At 39.5% G+C, this 21,501-nt stretch overlaps 1 protein-coding gene across 3 annotated transcripts in view; it reads left to right on the forward strand.

Annotated features, from left to right (window-relative positions):
• CAP2 (cyclase associated actin cytoskeleton regulatory protein 2) overlaps window positions 1-21,501 on the forward strand; it is a 69,528-nt gene that overhangs the window by 46,107 nt on the left and 1,920 nt on the right. For all 3 annotated transcript variants that reach the window (XM_068931781.1, XM_068931779.1, XM_068931780.1), the window contains 8 exons: window positions 262-405; window positions 638-723; window positions 2,772-2,877; window positions 15,652-15,844; window positions 16,753-16,928; window positions 18,169-18,292; window positions 18,519-18,601; window positions 21,275-21,415. In XM_068931781.1, coding sequence (XP_068787882.1) covers window positions 262-405; window positions 638-723; window positions 2,772-2,877; window positions 15,652-15,844; window positions 16,753-16,928; window positions 18,169-18,292; window positions 18,519-18,601; window positions 21,275-21,415 — 1,053 coding nt within the window. The remainder of the gene's footprint in view (window positions 1-261; window positions 406-637; window positions 724-2,771; window positions 2,878-15,651; window positions 15,845-16,752; window positions 16,929-18,168; window positions 18,293-18,518; window positions 18,602-21,274; window positions 21,416-21,501) is intronic.

Genomic DNA, 21,501 nt, shown 5'->3' on the forward strand with positions numbered 1-21,501 from the left:
CTATGGGTCCTAACCTAGACAGCATATAAAACTGCTGCCAGTACTGAGAATAATTTATGCCGCAACACATTATTTGTAGTTAACGTCTTGTGCATTTTGCTGCAGCAGCCAGAGTAGGGTAATTTAAATTATTACTTTAATGTAAGAATATGCTGACCTTTCTTCTCAATTGTTAAATCGATGGGCAGGGAGGATAGATGTAAAACCACAGAGTGTTTTTGACCTGCCCGTTATGACAGTAGTGTCATGGGTTTTTTGCAGAATGAGGTAGCGACGCTTCTCAAACCAATATCAGAGAAGATTCAGGAAATCCAGAACTTCAGAGAGCGGAACAGAGGAAGTAAGATGTTCAACCATCTCTCGGCTGTCAGCGAAAGCATACCTGCACTTGGTTGGATAACAGTGGTGAGTCACAAACAGGAACGTTGGGAGGGTTTGAAGGTACTTCTGGGTGGTGTGACCCAGAACACTTCCAAATATTGCTGAACTTTGCAGTCTCATCTGCGTAGTCATTCAGCCTACTACACCTTAGAAGGTGTTTTATAATATACCTAATATATCAGGGAAGGTGTCTTACTAATGTTTTACCTCCTTTCTCTTTCTGTTGTTTCCTGCTACTATGCGGTGATGGTCCTAGTCTCCTAAACCAGGCCCTTATGTCAAGGAGATGAATGATGCCGCTACCTTTTATACTAACAGGGTATTAAAGGACTACAAGCACAGGTACGTTGCCAAGCCTCAGTATCTGCTAGCCACAGGGAGAGAAGAGAGCATTAACCATACTAATAGCGTTTGCAAAGCCATCACAAAAAAAAGTTTTGTAAACTACAAAGTATTTGATTCAATTTGATTGCAGTCGCATATTTTCCCCTCCTCCTCTTTGACCTGCAGTGTATTGCAGCGAGAAGGGCAGCAACACTAGCAATGCTAGTGTTGGCTCTCTGCAAATTGTATGGTTATATTTCATGTTCTGGGGTGCCAGCACCATAAGCATACATGCAAATGTTTATTTACATATGAACGCACAGCTAGCTAGCTGCAGCATGTCCTTGTCTCACTTGTGCACCGACATTGCTGCTGTTCTTGCTCTGTGCTTGAAAATGAGCATTTAGGTGTTGGGAGTATACAGCCGAGCATCTACTTCCATAGTTCACAAAGTGATTTTCTGTACTATTGTGCTGTTTTTAGAGAGCAAAAGGAACTCACAGAAGAGATCTATGAATGCAATCTGACAGAGAAAGGGAGAAACTATAGATCCTTCCTATGCCCTTTCAGTGAATCCTGTTGACTTGGCATTTTTGGAGGCCAGATTTTGGCCCCTTATTTTATACCCTCAGTGAAGAACAGTAATTGCAGATTATTTTTTTCGTCTTTAATGATCATTTTGTATAACAAATTAGGCCGATATGAAACCCATGTTTTGTCCTTTTGTTCATATTAAAGCCAGCTTTACTGCCGCTCTAGTTCATGCATCTAGCACCCAGCATCTAGCCTTTATCTAGCACCTTTCTTTTGCATAGGTGTAGCAATTCTTGAACCATTTAATCTCTCTTGGGTAAAATCTATGCTGATATTTCTATATATGTATATACGTGTGTGTGTGCCTGTGTATATATACATATATTTATATATTTATAATGTAATTTTTATATACTTATATTTATTTTTTATATATACTTATATATTATTCTTGAAGCCCTAGTTTATCTACTTGGCATAAGTGAAGTTCTTGGTAATGTAACTTTAGAAATACTTATTCTGGAGAAATAAAAGGTCTCTCATAAAGGTATAAATAGGGTCAGAAATATTAGTCAGGTATTAGGTTAGTTCTCCTAATGAGGAATACTTTTCCTGTTTTTCACTGAATATTTGATCAGATCATAATGTCTTCCAAAGCAGTGGAAGGTTCTCTCTTGAGTTCAGTAGGCTTTGGAATAAACCCATTGACCCAGATCCTCAGCAGTATTAAGCATCAAACTCCAAAGGAAGTAAGTTGGAGGTAGGGACCCAAATCCTTGTGAGCATCCAGTCCTTAGCAATGCATAGATTCCTTAAGCAATTCTTAACTGGATCTTCATAAGTAAGGACGCCATCCTACAAGTAGTTTCCCCTGTACATATTTCTTGTTCTCACTTGCTGTCCCATTGGAAGTCCAAGCCTCTCAAAGAATTATCCCAGAGCCAACTTAGACCTGTACTTTTAAATTCTTGACTTACTTATAAATATCTTAGTCTGATCACTGTAACATGGTCTAGAATTATCTAACACAGAGCTGGGTGAAGCCTGTTTTATGAACAGTCCTCATTCATTTAGGTTCTCTTAGTTTTGTGACACTGATGTGACACTGGCTGTGACACTGGCTACATTTGAACTTAGAAGCTAGAATTTTTTACAAAACCCACTGATTTTTCATTTGCTAAAATTCGGGACCCTGACACTGAGTCTGGGTAGCTGGTACAGAGCTCCATATAGCTTTAGCGCTACTTCAGTTGACTTTGAGCCTGAGCAGGATGGTGACATACCCTGCCAGCATGAAGCAGTCTGTGCTAGAGCCATCCTTTGCCCTTGTTTGTCCTCTGGAAGGAGGGAAAAGCTTTCCAGTCTAGTAGGCCTCATTATCCGTAGTACTGGGCTGGCTGGCTGGATGCCTGCTGATTTGTCCATGGCTTCAAGGCAGACATTGGCCTTTACCTGCTTCAAACATGGGCAGCATCGCTTTCTATTTTTAAGCACAATCATTCACACGTACAAATATTGTCTTTGTTTTACAGTGATGAACGCCATGTTGATTGGGTGAAGTCATATCTGAACATCTGGTCTGAGCTTCAAGCTTATATCAAAGAGCATCATACCACAGGTCTCACCTGGAGCAAAACTGTAAGTACTTCATGAAGAACCTTAAAATAACAGTAACCACTTTCACTTTTCATGGAGGTTGTAGGTCAGGAAAATAAGTATAGTAATATAATAAAATATTATATAGTAATATAATACATACAAATATCTAGGACAGGAACAGAAGTCATGGTCCATGGACTTCCCAACCAAGCAGTAAAGATTGAAAAGCAGATGGAGGAGATATATTGTGGTACAGGTTTCAAGGAAGACAGAAGAATTATTTGGGAGCGCTGTAGCCATAATGCCCAGCAGCAGAGCAAGAGCAAAGCAGACTCCGTTCTCCAGGTCTGCTATGGCAGAAGATAAGAACAAAAACAACAAAAAAAAAACATTTAAAAGGGAACGTCAGACTAAAGGAAAATTGAGAGGGGAAAGAATCTAAAAAGAGAGAGAAAAAGAAACACAAGGGATACATAGCAAGTTGTTACTTCGTAGATAGCCATCTTTATAAAATTGTTATTTTATGCATATAGAAATAGTTTCTGAAATACATACTTCATATATATGTATGTATATCTAGAGAGAGAGAAAATATAATTGTGTGCATAACTTTATACTCTATATATTTATATAAACATTTTCTGCGTGTTACATCTGGGATGCAAGGCAAGATGAGGGCAATGAATATTTTTCTCTAAAAGAGGTGTAAATATGAAGAATTAATCTCCTATTGAGTATAAATGTAAGACTTTATGCCCGCTGTCTGCATTAAGGCAGTGTTCCACCTGGGATTAGAATTATGTACTCACACATTTATTATCAAGCGAGGAGAATTATTGAAGCACATCAAAAATATAATCAGCCAGCTCTCTGGTGTTATCATCTCCTAAACTTATCAGTGCACAAGCATACTTGTACATACAGTCATTCACACCAAGGCAGAGTATCTTTTCTTCTGTACAGGCAAATAAACTTTAAAAAATTAAATGACTCTTAAGTGGACTGATATAAGCCACCAGATAAATAAATTCCCAGACCAAACCAGTGTAACAGCTTATGGACATAGGGCACTGAAGTACAGTTTTGTGACAGATCTTAACATTATATCTAAAGAAGTTACTTCATCTCCTCTTTTGCAGAGGTGATAACTATGTGACTCTCTTATAGTTTCCTGCCAGTTACTCCCTCAGCCAGGGAGTCCTCCCCCAGGACTTCATTCTGCATGTGTTAATTCTACCTAGCTGCAGGACAAAGGGTAAACTTCCCATCAAATATAATAGGAGTTGGATCGTCCCTGTGAATGTTACATGTCAGGAAAGGTAACTATTGACATGGCTTCTCAGAAAAATTTATATATAATCTATGACTTGCACATAAGGAGCTGATACTTCTTCATCATATGCCAAATACTTAACTTTGTTGTGCTCAACAATACCCTTTGCAACTTCAGCTTTGCACCCTTCTCTAGAGATTGTACAAGATCTTAGAGTATTCAAATATTCAAGAGCAAGTTCAAACACAGAGAACCTATGTCTGTGTGTACTTTTTAGTTTGAAGCAAAGTAAAAATGTTTAAACCTAATAAATTAGATGTCTGAAATTAGCTGCTGCTTTGCAGATTTCTGTAGAAACAATTTAAAATATTAAACGTGATTCTCTTATTTAGTACAAAATTACACACTTGCTACATCCTATTCTGCTTTAATCAATGAATGTGATAAGAACTAATGATTCTAAAATGATTACTAGATAAGGGGGAAAAATGTAGTACCCTGTCAGCAGAATAAGCCTGAGAATCTGGGCCAAATTTATTTCTGTTAATACAGAGAAAGAATCATCTTCACCTTTAATGGAACTTTACAAGTACGGAAACAGTGTTATAAGACAAGGTTTTACTACTGTCATTTTATCAAATAGGAGTCATTCTCAGTGTTGTAAGTGCTGGCAATCTTGTCCAGAAGTGTAGCTATTGCAGATCATATTTAGTCTTAAAAACAGCATCTTGGCCATCACGTCTCCGTATTTCCCCTTCTTCAGTTGTACAGGAAATTGAATACAAATCAAACTGTGACTGTTTGTTCTTATTAAGGATAGTTCCCCCAAACGGTGCTCATTCTGCTATGAGTGATGAGCCCATTACAGCCTCTGAAGTATTGATATCACTAATTTTGATATCACTCAGATCTGAAAGAGGTTGTATTGGAAGTATGGGTCATTTAAATTATCGTTCATGTCATGTGTGGCTCAAAGATTAAAATACAAACACATTTTTGTGGATGTATAATTTTTTAAGGTTTTTACTTCATGTACACGTAATGAAATTAGAATCCAGTAAATTAGCCGGTTGTTTAAATAGCTTGTTGTTTAAATGTTATTTAAATAGTTTTATGAAGCTTGGTAACAAATACATTCAAGAAAGCAATGAGTTACTAAAGCGATGATTTGATTTTTATTATACATTTTAAAGTTAGAATGAAACAGTTAGTTACAGACTCCTGCTGTGTGAAGCTAAGCATAAAGGTCTGCAGAATCAGGGCCTAGGCAGAAATACAGTACATATAAAAGCTGAAGAAATATTCCAGACACAGTTGTTAATCATTGCACACAGCAGCTTCCACTTATATGCATAAAAGGAAAAAGCAGTAGTTTGGCAAGGCATTGAGAAAGTGACACATTTATGAAAGGCAAAAGTTGATACAGAAATGCTATTTTATAGAAGGAGAGAGAGAGAAAAAGTCTTTTGCCAGTACGAGTACACATTTATAAGTATATTATACCAATAATTTACCCTTCCTAGCTATAGAAGTCAACAAAGCAATGCTAGAAGCTTTATATAAAAAGCTACTAAGTAACTTATTTGGGCATTTCTAAAGAGACTGAGGAGTCAGGGAGAACATTAACTACTGCTTCTTTCCAAACTGTATTCTCATAGCTTGAACTGCATCGAAAACCCAGTAGCATCAGCCTAGCTCAGATTAAGCTTGAATTTACAAAGAGGAAGGGACCGGTTTTAAAATGGGCAGTTGGCCCCTTTACCTAATGGTACTGTGTATTGTAGTGTGCGTTTCTGGCTGTGCTCCATGGCAGTATCACAAAGCCGCACAATTTCCAGCCCCCACATACCCTGCCGTCAAGCTGCCGAGGGCAGCTGCAGCGAACCTTGGAACGGATCATTAGTGCGTGTTGTCAAGTGTCCCTGTCTCTGGCAGCAGCGCACACACACTTTAGAGGAAAGTGAAAGAAATGTCAAATTACAAGACAGGGACACTAAAACAGGGGCAAAAGGTTGAAGGAATAGCTAAGCAATAACAGGTACCTCTATCAGCTTTATAAAATATTGGTGATAAAAACAGATGCGTACAGATTTTTGTATCTGACAGAGTTCTCCCTCCTTACTCACTGTGGTTCTGATTCTGCCACGGTGTGTCACAGTATCTGACGCCGTGAGGGCATCCTACTGAAATGTGTGCGACTGCGGGAGGAGAAAGGCATCTGTGGAGATCTAAGAAGTCTATGGAGTTAAGCACAGTAAAACCTTTGTGTATCTGAGCCGGTTTTACTCCTAATGGGGAATGATGGTACAAAACTGGTCCCTAGGTAAAGCCACAGGCCTTTCAAGACATTGTGGATACAGTTAGGATATTTGTCGGTATTTTGTTCACAGAAGAAATCTACATATTTAAAGTATGCGTGTTTGTGAGCAGGATTATCCTAGAGAACAAAATGCTGCCACTGTAAACTTTTATCATGATCTGAAGTCTTGATATTCATTAACATTAGCAAAAACGTGCATGTGTCCGAGACAATAAGCTTGTCAGTTGAAGTCAGAGGGATCTACAGTCATTTCCTTAAAAGTGTAATTTTGGAGTTCATTATCTTGACTGTAAAGTATGAGTGTCCTTCGCCACACACACCCTGTGGTCAGTAGCAGTTCACTATACTCACTATATCTCAATTTAGCCATCTTGATAATGGGAACAGCAGCAATTACCAGCCTAATGGAGATTTGCAAGTTTTAATTTGCTACCAGATTTGACATTCTCACATGTCAGTGAGTTTTGTGCAAAAGCTGTTATTATAATGAAATGGTATTATAATGAAATGTCTGATATAGCATTTTACCCATGCAGCAATTCATGTTTGCTTGTTACAATGTTCTGGCTTTAACATGAAATCTACAGCTGTAGCAGTAACCTATGTCTTTTTTTCAGTTGTCACTGATAAGCAGCAAGTGTCTTTTTTTTTTTTTTTTTTTGGGGGGGGGGGGGGACCTAAAAGGGATTCTATTGAAGCGTGGCTCTTTTTTCTTTCCTTGTTTTTTTTTTCCTCTTTTTTGGTGGTGCAAAGAACTGAACAGCTGTAATATAACTCACCAGAATGCCTCATAAAAGTTTGTTTGCTGCAAGGATTGCACAAGTAAGCTGGGGGAAGGGAAACTTCTGCTCTTATTTCTACAGGTTAACTTTGCAGCAAGAACATAACTGGCAATAATGAGAGCTTGCTGTAGTTTCCTGAACATAAAATATGCGTTAAGAAACAAAGCCTGCTCAAGGATTATTGTCCTAAACACTCCTCTCAGCTGCAGGGGAGCTGCAGTAAGTTTTTTGTTGTTTGTGTACAGTAGTCATTTGGGTCAAATTTTGCCAGCAGGATTTGAAGAAAAATTCACAAAATAGGGGTGAATTTCATCACAGTGTTTGGGCTAATACTGAATTTCGCTCAAGTTACAAATAATGCTCTCCCTCTATTTATAAATCAAAACAAATTCTTAGGAGGAAGTTTGCGTCTTTACAAGCAGTTGAGACGTGTTTATATCCTGCTCCCAATTGAAGCCAATATCATTTTAAAATGATACTTCAGGTCCTGATATATCATTAAAAAAAATATTTATAACTCACCATATAGTATTCTAAAAATGCTCTTTGAAAGTTGAAATTCTCCACAGGCATCTTTAGTGAAAGCCACCAATAGCTCAGACCCACTGAGAAGTACCATCGTAATTCATATACAAGCCTGATTGAGTGTGATTATACTAGTCTCAGTACTGACATTGATCATTTCATTCATGTGTAAAATAATCACCTTCAGACATTTTCTTATAAAATAGCCATGTCCCTCTCCTATACTATCAAAATTTTCCTGTAATGTATCATCTCTCTACATATTGAGGTGAACAAATTGCAAAAGACCAACTTCTGCGAGCAAAAGCCTCCTGTCATCTTGGCTGTACCTCTTCTCTGCTATGTTTAGTTTGACCCATTTATCGAGAAGCCATCATCTGAGGCATTTCACTGAAGCTAAAGGTCAAAACTGTGCAGCCAGATTCCATCCATAGCCACAGCTATGCACTCCTAGAGGCCTCATTCAGATGGAAGTAAGGAGAGCATATACTGATTTAAATGTCTTTATCTTGGACCTTTTTCAGAGCGCTCAATTTTTCTGAGTCAAAGTTGTCCCTTTCCCTTCCTGGCCCTTTCCCCTCCCTTCCCTCTTTCCCTTTTCCCCTTTCCCCCTTCCTTGTACGTTTTTGTTGAAAAAGTTGCATCCTTAAATCTTCACTGTTTCTTTCCCAGAGAATAGGCAACGTTCAGCTTTTGGTACAGTGTCGATGTCGAAACTGGCCATCAGAAAGATTTGAAAAAAAACTTCCTTAAAGCATCATCCTATTTGGAAACTGCCCTATACAACTGCCACAGAGCTTGGAACACATCCTCACAACCCTACAGTTAGCTGCCTCTGGTGGAGAGTGCCTTAATTACATCCGGCTCCCTTTGAAAGAAAGTAGTTTTACCTCCTCATTCCAAAAATACTTGTCTTTACTGGAGGTCTGCAGGGTCCTTTCAGCATCAGTGGCCAAACACCATTCAAACATGTCAAGGGAGAACCTGGGAGAGGCTTGTTTGGTGACAGCTGTCAAACACAACCTGACCTATAACGTAATGCTACCTAGTTCCAGTGGAAAGAGGAAAGGAAAGAGAAAATTGAAAATACGTAAAATGCAAAGAAAGGAGAAAAACACACCTATTAAAACTTTAATAAATTGTAAAAGGTATTTGTCTTCTTTTTAAGTGAAGTTGTATATAAGTAGAAAATGGTTTAATGTGCCTGTTGGAGCAAGTTACTTATTGATAACTACATTAGCATACAGTTGCCAAACAATTTATAAGTCCTTGGCTGCGTAAAACATTTCTGATTGGGTAACTGTGGAGATGTGAGCACCATTTTAAATCCTGAACAGGTGATAAAAGGCAGAAGCGTATTAAAAGGTGCTTCAAAGTTTGCAGGCTCAACAGATAAATAATTCTGCTGAGAACCAGTAGCAAGAAAAAAAAGAAGGTGGGCTGGTTTTTGTTTTGTACTTGAGCTCACAAAGATTAGCGGCCGTGCACATCAGCTGTTTCATCTAGTAAACTGCGTATCTCAGGGCAGCGTAACTCCATGCAAACAGGTGGCTTAAAACACGGTAGGTAATAGGACTGTTGTGCTAAGCTACTTTTACACGAGAAACACCTTAACAAGAGCTCTGTGCCCCTGTGTCTCAGTCCACCTGCTCCCAGAGGCTGATACATGATATTTGGAGCTTCGTGATTCTTGTCTTTGGGTGTGCATATGTATAGAAAGAACAATATAGGATGCTGTAATCATATTAGGCGTGAAACTAGGATTACAACAAAGCGGGGAGAACAGGGGATATCTTTTTTTATGAGGAGAATGTAAAGCCCCCTTTAGGATTCCTGTTTATCTGCTGTCTTGAAAAGGAGGCTTTTCAAGGAAGGGATTTTATGCCTCCATTCAAGCCACCTGTTGCCTCAGCTGCAAATAGATACTTATATTTGAATATGAATTACTAATAAAATGAGTACCATATATTATACACATGCATATATAATGTATTTATGTGCATTATATAGATGTTTATAATCTACCTGTCCTCAGTAAAAGCAGTCATTGCAGCTACAAGAGTTAAGTGTCCATTTAAATGCTTCATAGCAGGTTTCCACCATAAGAACTTTGTCCTCCCACAGGTTCTGTGCTGTGCTGCGTCAGCCAAAACTGGATGAACACAGAGAAGCATGGTGGGGGTTTGTTGAGGGCTTGGCACACACGGTCCTCTTTCCCCCAGCCCTAGAGAGCAATGCACTAGTGTAATAAGATTGTGTGGTTCCACTTCAACTCTGCCCAACTGCCACCGGGAACCAGTGACAGAGGCATGAACCTTCCTGATTTTTGCCCTTTGGAGGTCCTGGCCCCTGACTAGGGCTCACTGGTGCTATGATACTGCAAACATAGTAACGTGATATGGAAGATTAACACAGGAAATTGTCAGCGAGAACAACTCAGGAAATAGTAGCACCTGTGATGAGACATGAGAACAATTCCTCTCTCTGTCTCTCAGTAGATGGGTTTAGACCTAAAGAAGCCGTAAGTAACATCTCAAGTTGCATATGGCCACCAATAATTACTGACAGTGTGGCATCCAGAGCACTTGTGTTAGGCATTGACAGCATTTTGCCTGGCTAACAAGACTGGCTGTTGCACTGTGCTCCAGGGGAAGCCCTCAGGAGAAATGTGCTGTAAGCAAGGCCCAACTTCCTAGAAGCAGAGTACTTCACTCATCGCTACTGCTAATTCAAGGGATTTAAATGAGATTCATCATAGATGAATTTGAAGCAGCCAGCTGCCTCAGCACAAACAGTCATCTCTTTCTCTCAGTGAGCCAGCTAGGTTGCCAGCAAGGAGGAAAAGAAAACTGCCTCACCCTTCTCCTCGTTCTAGGAGATTAATGTAGACATACAACATACTTTGAGGTTGGATTGCAATCCTGCAAACTCTCCCACAGTGATTATCCCCGTTTTCAGACTCAGCCCCACGAGCAGCTTTGGACACTGTCACTCAGGGCAGCTGCTAAGCCACAGTCAATGGGAGTCCTCGAGCCCCTGTGCAGGTGGCTCTGGGCTATCCCGCAAGGAGCAAACTCTTGACGCGTTTCTGTCACCCCATTCGGAGCCTGTCTTAGGCTGAAGACAACATTTTTCCCCACGAGGAAATTTCTGGAATGTTCCATCCCCTGCAGAGCTACTACTACGTGGAAGTAGGGCCTGCACCTCATATTTTTGATCGGATCTCACTCAGGCAATTACATTTCCCCCCTATTTCAGAAAGCCTCAGGAACAAGCTCTAAACCACAGCAATTTCACTACTGTACAAAGCTAGCAGGTGTAAGGTTAGTGGCTTGTTTTTGTGTTACATTTTCACTAAACAGGGCTAAAGCTATCCACTCCCCTTATTTTTCTTACAAGGGGTTCATTCGAAAATGATGGAAAATGACCACTCCAACATGTTAATGAGAAAAATTGGCCATCAGCATAACTTGTCTTGGTGTCAACAGACACCACAGCACTGAGAACAGCAGCTGTTACCAAGGCAAACAGCTGAAATAAAAGAGGAAGAAAGGGGGCCTAGAAATAACCGCCTTTGCTAGTCCAAATGGCTCTTAATACTCTTTGTGTAAAGATACACTGTTGTTAACATCTGCTCAAAGTTAATCTAAAGAGTTGTTTGCAAATAGCAAAGCGGGTAAGCAGCTGCTGCTTTACGAAAGATGAACTTTTGTGGGCATATAACATGCCATTTTTTGTATTCCCAGCAGCTCTCATGAACACCACCCTATACAGAAAAGAAATGAATGGACTTTGTGAAGGACACTTTAGTTGAAATTGGATAGGATTATACAGCAGCGTTGCCAGACACCATAACAATTTAAGAGTCTAGTTCAGAAATATTCTAGACCCTGAGGGTCTCAGTGGTCTATGAAAGGTGACAAAGAAAAGCAAACCAATTGCCAGGAACTTGGATTGATAACATACAGGTATGTATGTCAGTAGGGGTCAAAACTAATCAAAAAAGAAAGTTTTTAGGACTATTTCTCTAGTCTGGTATTAAAACTGCTCTTTAGACCAGCCTGTTTGGGTACAGCACAGATCCCATCTCCCTGGCATGCAGAGAAAGCAATAGGTGCACAGCATTTTCTGCACTTCCAGTCCATTCGTGTGCTTTCTCTCTCTTGTTGGAGTTTCCCTGAGCCACTCTTCCCATGAAGAATTTCATATCACTTGAATATTTGTTTGATTTCAATCCGGCAAAAGAAGACAAAAGCCAGAGATGAAACAGAACCCCTCTTTACAGGCAATCTTTGTGTTCCTCCTAGTCAGTGAGACTTGTCTGTCTTTTCCTTGCTCTTCTGCTTCAACTGGGGATTGCCCTCCTGGCTGTCTCTGTGCCGTGAGATGGTAGACCTACAGTGGAGCAGTTGGTCCTGGCGTGTACTTTAGCAACCCTTTCTCCTTTGATTTGTCCTCAGATTTTGCCTGGCCTAATTGATGACTGAAATGCATTGCAGTTTCCAGAACGGAACGGATTTTCAAGCCCTGGCCACAGATATTCAGACATAATTGAAAACACCATGATGCTCTGTTAACTTGTATAGCCATAACTCAGGTCATAGGCCAGAAAAGAATTTGTCATGCAGGAGAAAAGTTTCCAACAAAGGTTCATTCCATCTCTTATTTCCATGAATGATCCCACAAAATTGAGAGAAAAAGGAGGCTGACTGAACCCCAGGTGTCTCCCGAGAGCTTGTGACAGCTCCTCTGTAGTTACTAGGCCTAAATCAAAGTCTTTTAAATTCAGTGGAGATAGCCATTGACTTTAGTGAATTTTGGACCAGGCTTGTAAGAAAAGAGGAGGCAGATGGGCAGCATGAGTGTTTCCTACTGTTACTACTCAAAAGACTAGAATGTCTTCACTTCTCAGATCAAGTCTGAGGTTTCTATCTAGACTTAGCTACTCTTCAGTGAGTACTGCTCTAGAAGGCAGAGATGCTTCTAGTTGCCCAGATCCTTTCCCACCTCTTCCCTTTCTTGAAAAGTAAATAAGACATTCTCCAGTCATACAGAACTGAGTCCAAATTTGACTGACATATTTAAAATCCCTGCTTTTTGTTTGTGCTTTCACCAGGTAGTTTTTTCAAAATCCTGCGAGGAAGATCATCCACTTCCACAATTAAATCTCTCTGAGTTTTGCCTCCACCTTGCTTACATACACATTTCCATACTTTTGCTCCCATTTGGGAAACCCTTCTTTGGCACACAGCTCAGCAGCATCATTTGAATCTAGAGTCTACTACGTGGATCTGTGATGGCACCCACTTTGACAGCTCAAGCAAAGAGACTGGCAGAGTGACCCATGATCCCATGGTATATGCAAGATATACAACTAACTCCTGCATCTATTTTATGTAAGCATCTTTGCAGCCTTAGCAGAATTTAATTGGTGTTAATTCCAAAATAACATCCACTGCTTCTGCTTCTAGGTAACAATTACTCCTCAAACAGTAAGTTTTTCACATACAAGTTTCTGGAATATCACAGCAGTGTATTTATGCAGACGGAAGCAATAAGGTATGTTTGGGAAGTCAGATGCCCAACTTTTTATCTGAAACCACAAATTATAAACCACAACACTATCTCCTCCCACAAAGCATACAAAATTCTGCAGTGTGAACAGTGAGTGCCATTTCAGAGTATCTGAGTGTTTAAAAAAAAAAAAAAACCCTGCAAATGCAATGTTCATAACTCTGGATAACCAGGACATAGTGGATTCAGTTGCTATGGTTGCAGGCAACAGATAGGAAAGATATCTATTGGGCCTCAGGCAGCAACAGCTGATTGTGCCACTAAATCCACTTACATTAATTCTTTTCACTATACTGCTTCACAGTTGTGCTGGCTCTGCTGCAGGTAACATTACTGGCAATAGCAGAAGCAGGAAGGCAAACACTGAAAGTTGGCGGCCCAGTGGAAAAGTTGTCCCCAGACTAAAATAATATAACTACCTATTAAGTATGTAGGCAGAACAGCTCAGTGTTAGATGCATTCATGCAACAATGAAATGTCTCTAAGAGCAGTCCACATCAGCATCTAATTATGGTATATCTTTGACAATCAGTTCTCCTCATTTGTTTACATTTGTTCAAAAAGATTTAATAGCATGGAAGAGAGCTCATTGCCTTAAGAGATCTTCTATCCTTTAAGAAACAAACTGTGCCACTGCATTAGTTTCATTTATCACCTCAGTACCAGTGATTCAACCAGAGTCTGTTTTGTGCAGTGTAGTTTTAATGTCACTGATGTGTCAAATAGTCTTGCAGGGTATTCATCACTGAAGTATGCAATAAACATCTCCCTCAAATGCAACGGTAACTTGCATGCCCATGGCTCACATGCCATGAGAGAAGGATGTATATTAAGATGTCAACTAATTTTATTATTACTCTTTCTGTGTTACTTTAATTAGGGGCATACTGACAAAGAGGTTTGAATGCAGTTACTTACTCAAATGTTCCCACTTTTTTTTTTTTTTTAATGTCTGAAAAGTAAAAAGATAGTATGTGCACCTCAGCCCCTTTCCCATTGTCAGTCTGGGATCATAGGCCAGAACTATTTTACTCTTTAAAACATACCTATCATTTTCACTCTTGTGAAAACCATATGAACCATGTGGATGCTTTGGTGTTTCAGCTCAGTGGAAAGCAGAAAAGGGTGGCATCATAAAGGGTGGAGAATATCCTCTGAGTCCAGCTAAGCAATGTCATTTTCCAGTTACTGATTACTGATGCATTTTTAACCGGCTGTATCTCTTAACAAAGGTAGCCAATTAGAGAAGCTGTGCTTCCCCTAAGTGCCTGTCATTTTTCCATTGTGTCTTCCCACCTAATATGTGCTAGTGCAATGCATAACCCCTGTATAGCTAGCTAAATTCATCAGAACCATTCTAATTTTTCACAATGGTTCTTTTAAAATATAGCCTCTGCTCTGCTGCAGAGAAGTGCTGTCCAGATGAGCAATGCTTGGAGTCAGAGTGACACTCAGTGGCAAGACAGAAAAAGTGATTCTCAGTTTCTCAGAATCTTTCTATCTATTTGTGGGATACATGAAATCTTAATCAGATCATTATTAATGTTTTCTGTTTGTTCTATAATATGCTACAGAAGCATCATAATTCAGAGCAAAACAGGTACTTTTGATTATGCCAACTGATAGACTGGATTGCTTACTTCAGCAAGGCTCTCATAATTTGTGTGCGGCGATCTCCTGCAATTTAAAAAGAAAAAAGAACTTTAGAAAGTGAACCAGAAGCTTGAAGAGAAAAATATTCTGTATTTCAGAAATGAATGACCTGAATCACCAGTCTTGCACTCTGCTGCAATTTGAATCTTTGCAGATTGCTTGTAGAGTCTGAAGGACAGCATTTTACATTTTACATAAAATTTAGCATGTTGTATATGTATGTATGACAGTCCATATCCCTCCCAGTTTTTTGTGTTATATCAAAATAGTTTCTGTACATTTCTGAATGCACACCATGCTGTGGTTAACTCAGTTTGGTATCGGAAAAACAAAAAAGGAGACATTTTCCCTTTCACATATGATAAGTAAGCACTGGAATAAATTATGGAATCTTTACTATTAAAGATTTTTAAGAACAGTCTTGGCAAGCATCTGCTAGAAATCTTTCAGGTAGAGTAGTTCTGCAGCGGGGTCATGGTGTGGACTGTCAGCCTTTCCAGCCTTGTTTACTTTGATTTAGAAGAAGTTTCATACTATAACTTTGATTACGGTGCCGGCAGTTCTGAGTCTGTGACTGTCCAGAGTCTTAACTCACAGCATTCACAGACAATAAAAAATAAGAGATATTGTAATACAATCTTCCTTGAAAAACTATATTTAAAATAATTTCCATCTGTCTCACACAGGGTCCTGTTGCATCATCCATGTCTATGCGATCCGTTCTAACCAGCGGACCATGCCTTGCCCCACCACCACCACCACCACCACCGCCACCTGGACCTCCCCCCATCTTTGATACAGAAACCGCGAAGGATGAAGGAACTGCATCACGCTCAGCCCTATTTGCACAGCTTAACCAGGGAGAGGCAATTACCAAAGGTCAGGAGAAAAGAAATCAAATTGTCGTCCTTGAGTCAAACTACGACAGCAGCTGCTAAGTGTACTAATCCAAATTACACCAACATTTTTAAGTTTAGGCAACTCAGTTCTTTCCGAGGCTTGCACTGAGTCTGATGGATGAGACTGAATACCAAAACCTGCTTTAGAAACAACAGCACCCAAATATGTTCAGCATTCCTGAAATTCACACTATTTGTTTAGAGGCCTCTATTAATTTTAAGGCATCTAAGCTAGACATCTGCAACCCCCGGTGGCAGGTGAACCTTTAAATTGTAATTGCAGTCAGAATTTACCCCCCTTTCTGATTTACACTCAGTGTACAAACCTGTGTCAGTGTGTTATGTGTTTGGTGAAGAGGCATAGCTCACTTATCAGTGTGGAGTACGATAATTAAACTTTTTGCATTAAGACTAGACAGTTGAAATTAAGGTAGATGGCTGTGAGTTTAAATACATACGATTGATATATCTGCCTTTAATGCTGTGGGGAAGATGAAATACTGTCATAAATTAGACAAAGTACCTCATTTTTATGGGTGGAGCTATGAAATCAGTGGAACAGTAGTTTCCATGGAGCAATACGATACAGAAAGCTCTCAGAGCTCCCTACAAACAGAAAGTGACTAAAAGACATTGCTGCATTTCCTGTTAAAGATATTAGGATAGCCTATCTGCAGTACAAGAGCTTTTATATGAACTGCTAAAAATAGGTAGGCAGTTACCCATTAGATAGTTACCGAGGCAAATCCTGACGAAGTCAAAAATGTAAATTCATAGGATAATTTAACACTATTACAACTGGATTAGGTATTATCTTTCTTGTGTAAATATGAACATCCTTAAGACTGGAAAAAGAGTCTCTTTTTCATTAAGACCCTTTTTTTTTAGGGCTTCGACATGTCTCTGATGACCAGAAGACTCACAAGAACCCCAGCCTACGTGCCCAATGTCCAGCCATTCCTTCTCCCACAAAAAGTCATACTCCAAGTCCCACCTCTCCCAAGAGTTCCCCTCAGCAGAGCCATGCCCCTGTCTTAGAGCTAGAGGGAAAGAAATGGAGAGTGGTGAGTTCCAGTCACACCTTGGAATTGCACCCTGCACATGACAAATCAGCTTGAGTACTGAACATCTCGCAAAAGGTTGTTCATGAGCAACTTGCAACAAATCAAGGTTGCAACTAAGATGGGCTGATTCTGCATTAGTCTACTCTGCTGCAGTTTAGCTGCTACTATTCCATAAGCTCTAAAGTTAATTCATTTGTCTCTGAGAATCATATACTAATTCATCAGAACTGGAGAATGTCAGAACCAACCTATCAAGTCTTGGCAAAGTCAGACAATCCCCCAGAAGCAAATCCAGTGGAGAATTCAAATTGAAATCCCATCTTGCAGGCCGTTCTTATGAGTGAGATGACATTATTACCACTGTGTACTTTCTCCATCTTTGTTAGCCAGTGGAACTACGTGTTTTTTTTTCATCACCAATTCCATGCAAGCACCTCTCCCATGCTTAAATGTAGCAAACCAAGGTTCCCTTCTTCTCAATCTACAGATGGGAAAGATAACATTTGTTTAAAGTTTGGGGGTTAATTTATGAGGGCATATGCCAAAGAATCTATGAGGGATAAGTCATGTGACTGCTGGTTAAAAGAGGGAGGAAACCATATGCAGTTTATTCATCCAGGAGTTTAAATAAACAGTCGTTACTGTGGAGTAAAGTGCAAGGTGCAGTCACAATTTGCCCGTTTTATGTTCCATTAGGGTTATAGCACACAGAACATTCCCTGTGGATCCCTCACCTGCCCTTGACATCAGTAGGGTATAAAGGTTCCTTCACGTTTCGTAACGAAAGGAAATTTCTTCCCCTATGACCCCTTATTGTATATGGTGATGCCCACATCTGTTCCTAATACACTGCACAGAGCATTATATAACATTTGTGGGAGCAATAACTTGTTCTGTTCTTCAAGGTGCCTGTTCTAAGTTGCATGGGAGCCAAGTGATAGTTTTGCTAATGTGGTCTTAAATAGTTGTGTGTGTAATGTCTTTGCTCCCAAATTACTGTTTTTTTGTCTTGGTCTATGCTAAGTTCTTCAATTATGCAACTCTAAAAAATATACACATATAATCACCTAAGGTTGAATTAGCTGCAACATCCAACTGCTAACCAGATTTTTAAGGCACAGGAAGAATTTTATTCTCTTTTAATTGAAGATGAAATGACTTGAAGGTAAGTTGTACTATACTCTGCCTGACTGCTGGCTAGTTAAAGATAACCAATTAAACAAACTTTCTTTTGAACTAGGAATATCAAGAGGATAAGAATGACCTGGTCATTACCAACACTGAACTCAAGCAAGTGGCCTACATTTTTAAGTGTAACAAATCTACACTTCAGATAAAAGGAAAAATCAATTCAATTACTATTGGTGAGTGGACAGCTTAGCTCGGCTGTGAATGCTAGTCGTGAAAAAACTCACGCTCTTGGTAATGCTTCTGAATAGTTCCATTCACTTTAATGGATTGATCACATGAGTAAAGTTGCTGAACTATTTGCTGTAAGATTAGGAACTTTAGTAGTTAATGTAGCAGGTGTGCATGTGTGTACATTTGCTTTTATTTTGCTTTTCTTATTTATGATTATCTTTATTTTAGACAACTGCAAAAAGTTTGGCCTTGTGTTTGACAACGTTGTGGGAATCGTGGAAGTGATCAATTCAAGGGATATTCAGATTCAGGTAAATTAAACTGTGTGAAAAACAAAGACAGAAACACAAATTAAAAAAGCGGGAAAAAAAGCCCAACATGTAGCTACAACAGGCTATTAAAAAGTTACATCAGTACACCACAAATAAGAGAATGATGCATCCAATTACATTTTTAAATGCACTAAAGTCTGCTGAAGTATTTAGAAAGTGGTTATGAAAAACTATTGAGCATCACTGAGCAAACTTCCCTTAGGACACAGTCCCTTCACTGGTTCCAGTGAAGCACACAGATCTGTACACAAAGAGAACTATTACTTCAGGTCCAAATTTCCTTGCTTTCTTGGTACACAGCTCCAAGCACTTGAAGGTTGAGCAGTGCTTCATGGAACAAATCCTGGCAGTTAGCTAAGTGATTCCTAAGCCCAGAAGCTGGTTGTTTCTTCTTGTCTTGTTTTCTCACTGAAAATGTTGAAGTAGACTGTCAAATGACAACTAAATGACATGAATTGAAAGTACATGCTGAGATTTTGAAAACCTCCCTTGTCAGCAGTATGACACGTTACGTGAACAAATAGCCTAATCACTTGCCTAGAAAAGGGTCTTGAGCCTTTACTGGCTTTGCATTTGAGCACCAGCGAGCAAAGCTTCATCAGTGATCATCTTTCTTTGTGGTTCTGGTGCAATGAAAATGTGTGCATTCTTAATCCATGGCCCTCTTTTTGGGGGACGCTTGCCTGGTTCAAAATACAGTCAGATTCTGCCTGGCATTTGTAACACTTCACTCACTCCATCCCAAAGAGGTCTAGCTGTACACGCACTAATGTTGGGTTGTGTCCAACATACATGATCCAGACCCAGGTAAGGATTTTGAGATGTGTTATCTTAAGTGAAAAAGAAATGAAAGGTGAATTATATCAAAATGCCAAGAAAGGTGAGGTCATCTGCTTAAAAGGCTGTGCCCTCTGAATAACATTAGATAGTCCTGCTCCAAGCCTGAGTAGTACAGGTCACAGCCACCACAGGGAACAGTAGCAAGGTTTTCTTTGTATTTTGAACGCCATGCAAGTGAATTACATTACTACCAGCTATGTATCATCCTCTTAACAGTAACAAGCAGTTTTATTCATAATCACCAGATGTCTTTTTATGACAGAGGCACTTACAGAAAAAAATTCCAGGCCTTTATTTGGGTGGGCTTTTTTAAGTAAATAGATGATTTTTATCATTACCACTAGAACTACTCATAGAAGCTGAAAAATTCATATGTAATGAATACCAAAGCCACAGCTTGTTAATATTAAAATAAAGGGGATATATCTTTTCTAAGAATCAAAAATCTTTTGATTAAGCAGGTTCAATGAATATTGTATAAGGCTTCTGTGCCACAGAGCGAAGTGGAGTTCCACTTACAAAGAGAGTCTGGCTATAAGCTGCTTCAATCAGGCAGCTTTTGTTGGCTTTGAGCATGCCAAGTGCTGAACACCTCCATTTTCTCTGTATTTTCAGGACCTGAGCCTGTAAATTGCAAAAACATGGAATGTTAATACAACACATTTCAGTAAATTCACTCTACAGATTTTGTTAAAAATAGTTACTTTAGTTCAGTACTGCTTGGCTTTGCTTTCTCCCAGTGTTGTTGGGTTTTTTTTTCTTGCTAGACGCTTGCCTTAAACACACCCTGCTCCTGCCCTCTATTGGATGAGATCCCATTAAGGAAAAGCAAGATCAGTTTAAGATGCATTGATCCGTCACACAGGTCAGACCTCAGGATCAGTGTGGGATGCAAGAGGGCAGATCATTTCGTCTTTGTTTGCTGCTATTCCGTTAAGGAACTGAAGCTGAACTTCTTAACTTGAATCATGACAGACACTCCTTTTTGTTAGCAACTACCTATCTATCACATGCTGTTGCTGTTTTACAGCTCAAAATAACCTCTGTCCTTTTGCTACATTGTCCAGAGTGTATTGTTGTCCCTGGTTTTTGGTATGGAGAGCAGGAGGAGAAGGAGGAATTTTTACTGACAAACAATGAGTCAGCCAGTTAGCCTTGCGGAAATTTTTTAATCTGTAGAATTGTAAACAACAGAAGATTTATTTCCCTTTCTCCCCTCAAGTAAATCTTGTGCTTGCTTTTAAAAGCAACATACAAAATACCTTTAGAGTTGTAATTAAATTGGTCTCGGTACTTTTTCAGAGCAGTAGCTTGCCTGAAGGGCATAAAACAACTTTTCCTATTGTGTCCCTGGCAGAAGTCTGAAGTCTTCAGAACATACTACAAAACACTTGTTGAGTAGCACTGTATGCTGGGATTTTTGATTTGCCCTTACTGGGTTGGAGTTGAGGTGTCTGACTTCCTGCAGTCTCACTAGTGAACAAGGTGAACACTGCTTAAACATCAGCAAGATGGTATCATTGAAATCAGAGAGAATGGGGGAGGAACTTTAGCCAAACCACATATGAGAAGCTCACGACTTCACAACTAGAACTTTGCTGTTGTTGATAGATCTTTGTTACCACTACCAAGAACTTTCACAGTGTCTAACAAATGGATAGCCTCTATCTCAAATACAAGCATCATGCAGGCAGCTGACATACAGATCAGATGGTGGTGACCAAAATTAGACCTGGCAAGCAATAAGGATTTTATTAACAGTATCTTTGTTTACATTTTAAGATTTGATATTAAGTATATTTTATTCTGCAGGTGATGGGAAAAGTGCCAACCCTTTCTATTAACAAAACGGAAGGCTGCCACATCTACCTGAGTGAGGAATCATTAGACTGTGAGATTGTGAGTGCCAAGTCATCTGAAATGAACATCCTTATCCCCCAAGACGGTGATTATGTGAGTGAGATATTTTTAAAGATTTCCTTACCCTACCCCACTAGCCTTGGTAGCTGTTAGCATTTAGACTGCTAGGGAAGTAAGAA

This window comes from Struthio camelus, chromosome 2, assembly GCF_040807025.1.
Source record: "Struthio camelus isolate bStrCam1 chromosome 2, bStrCam1.hap1, whole genome shotgun sequence".
In the NCBI taxonomy this organism is placed as follows: Eukaryota; Metazoa; Chordata; class Aves; order Struthioniformes; family Struthionidae; genus Struthio; species Struthio camelus.